The sequence below is a fragment of the Cyclopterus lumpus genome, chromosome 23 (genome assembly GCF_009769545.1).
Source record: "Cyclopterus lumpus isolate fCycLum1 chromosome 23, fCycLum1.pri, whole genome shotgun sequence".
NCBI lineage: Eukaryota > Metazoa > Chordata > Actinopteri > Perciformes > Cyclopteridae > Cyclopterus > Cyclopterus lumpus.
In genome coordinates, this window is record NC_046988.1 from 15915865 (window position 1) to 15918364 (window position 2500).

General features: G+C 46.8%; 1 protein-coding gene across 7 annotated transcripts in view; it reads right to left on the reverse strand.

Annotated features, from left to right (window-relative positions):
* dgki (diacylglycerol kinase, iota) overlaps positions 1-2500 on the reverse strand; it is a 74991-nt gene that overhangs the window by 35937 nt on the left and 36554 nt on the right. For all 7 annotated transcript variants that reach the window (XM_034525920.1, XM_034525921.1, XM_034525919.1 and 4 more), the window contains exon 3: positions 4-99. In XM_034525920.1, the coding sequence (XP_034381811.1) occupies positions 4-99 (96 nt within the window). The remainder of the gene's footprint in view (positions 1-3; positions 100-2500) is intronic.

Sequence of the window (2500 nt, forward strand, 5' to 3'; positions counted from 1 at the left end):
CACTGCGGCCTTCAGTAGGCAGGTGTCCTCTCCGAGGTAACAGAGGTCTCCTGAACAACTCGTCTCCATCCACAGGTGATCCCCGTTCAGGGCGTTCTCCTGCAGAGAGAGAGAGGGAGAGAGAGAGAGGGAGAGGGAGAGAAAGGGAGAGAGAGAGAGAGGGAGAGAGAGAGAGAGAGAGAGGTCATGTTTAACTCAACCATATGTAAATAACACTCGGCAGTGAGAGCGGTCAACGAGTGTGTCGGCACTGAGGAGACGGACAGCAGGAGCCGGGGAGCGGTGTGCAAACACACACACACACACACACACCTCAGCGCACAGGAGCATGCACGTGTGTGTGTGTGTGTGTGTGTGTGTGTGTGTCTCAATGAGAGGATGTCACAAGGTTCAGTTTGTGTCTCGTTGGTTGACTCTTGTTATCGCGATGAAGTCATTTTCTCACTCGCTCTTATCAGAAGAATTACAACTATGAGATCTAATAAGAGCTTAATGAGATATCTGTAAATATGGTTAATCTGTTTGGTGGTTCGTTAAACTTTAAAATGCATTTGTGTCAGCAAGATTATTGATATATATATATACATATCAGAATATACAGCAGCACAAAGAGGCGTGTCCCGTATATAAAGAACACATTTCTCCTCATTTGTTGCCTTTTTTTCGTCACATATTTATTATAATAATGCTGCAAACGTTGATGATAAACAGAGCTGGATGAGGAAAGAGTCCGATCTCTTTCTCATCTCACGTCCTCTTCGTCGTGATTGGCTCTGCCTCGGTGCAGCGAACCCTCTCACTGGACATTTAATCATCTCTAATATCTACAGGAAAACAAAACTAAATCTCTTCTTAGTCACTATCGGATTCATTAGCCTCTAAAATCAACCCGAGTGTATATTAATGAGTGATGTGGTGCAATGATTGTGTGTGTGTGTGTGTGTGTGTGTGTGTGTGTGTGTGTGTGTGTATGTGTGTGTGTGTGTGTGTGTGTGTGTGTGTCGTGCAGAGAGCTAAAGGCCAGCGATGACGTGGTGGAAGTGTCCCTGCAGACGGAGCCAGAGGGGAATCTCAGATGTTTGTCTACTTACACCTCCCGATTAATAATAAAGCATGTTTTTTTATTATTTAATATTCATCATTGATGCATTATTGTTTGTTTGTTTGTTTGTTTGTTTTCCTTCACGAGCCTGTTGCTCCTACATTGAACCTCCATCCGTCTGAATCAGATATCAATAAAAGCTTTTTGTCTCATTGCAAACAGACGATATTTAAAATGAATTCCAACTTTTTGTGGCTTCTGAAGAACTGTAATACACGGATGTGTTGTTGAAAAGTTGTTTATAGAATTCATTTATACTTCTTTCTAGTTGAGATGGATCGGTTCACTGTGGGAGGTCGGATTGGATTTGTGAGGTCGTCATGGCAACACACTTCTGGGGTCAAGATGATTTTATGAGGAAAAAGTCACTGATTTTAGCTGATCGCGTGTGTGTGTGCACGATGTGTGTGTACACGATGTGTGTGTGTGTGCACGATGTGTGTGTACACGATGTGTGTGTGTGTGCACGATGTGTGTGTGCACGATGTGTGTGTGTGTGCACACGACGTGTGTGTACACGATGTGTGTGTGTGTGCACGATGTGTGTGTGTGTGCACACGACGTGTGTGTACACGATGTGTGTGTGTGTGCACGATGTGTGTGTGTGAGCACGATGTGTGTGTGCACGACGTGTGTGTGCGTGTGTGTGCACGACGTGTGTGTGCACGACATGTATGTGCACGATGTGTGTGTGTGTGCACAATGTGTGTGTGTGTGCACGACTTGTGTGTGCACGATGTGTGTGTGTGTGCACAATGTGTGTGCGTGTGTGTGCACGACGTGTGTATGCACGACGTGTATGTGCACGATGTGTGTGTGTGTGTGCACGGTGTGTGTGTGTGTGTGTGTGCACGACTTGTGTGTGCACAATGTGTGTGTGTGTGCACGATGTGTGTGTGCACGACGTGTGTGTGCACGACGTGTGTGTGCACGACGTGTGTGTGTGCACGATGTGTGTGTGTGCACGACTTGTGTGTGCACAATGTGTGTGTGTGCACGATGTGTGTGTGCACGACATGTGTGTGCACGATGTGTGTGTGCACGATGTGTGTGCACGACGTGTGTGTGCACGATGTGTGTGTGTGTGTGCACAATGTGTGTGTGTGTGTGTGCACGACTTGTGTGTGTGTGTGCACAACGTGTGTGTTGATGTGTGTGTGTGTGTGTGTGTCGAGGTGTGTGTGTGCACGATGTGTGTGTGTGTGTCGATGTGTGTGTGTTGATGTGTGTGTGCACGATGTGTGTGTGTGTGTGTGTCGATGTGTGTGTGAACGATGTGTGTGTGCACGATGTGTGTGCACGACGTGTGTGTGCACGATGTGTGTGTGTGTGTGCACAATGTGTGTGTGTGTGTGCACGACTTGTGTGTGTGTGTGTGTGCACAACGTGTGTGTTGAT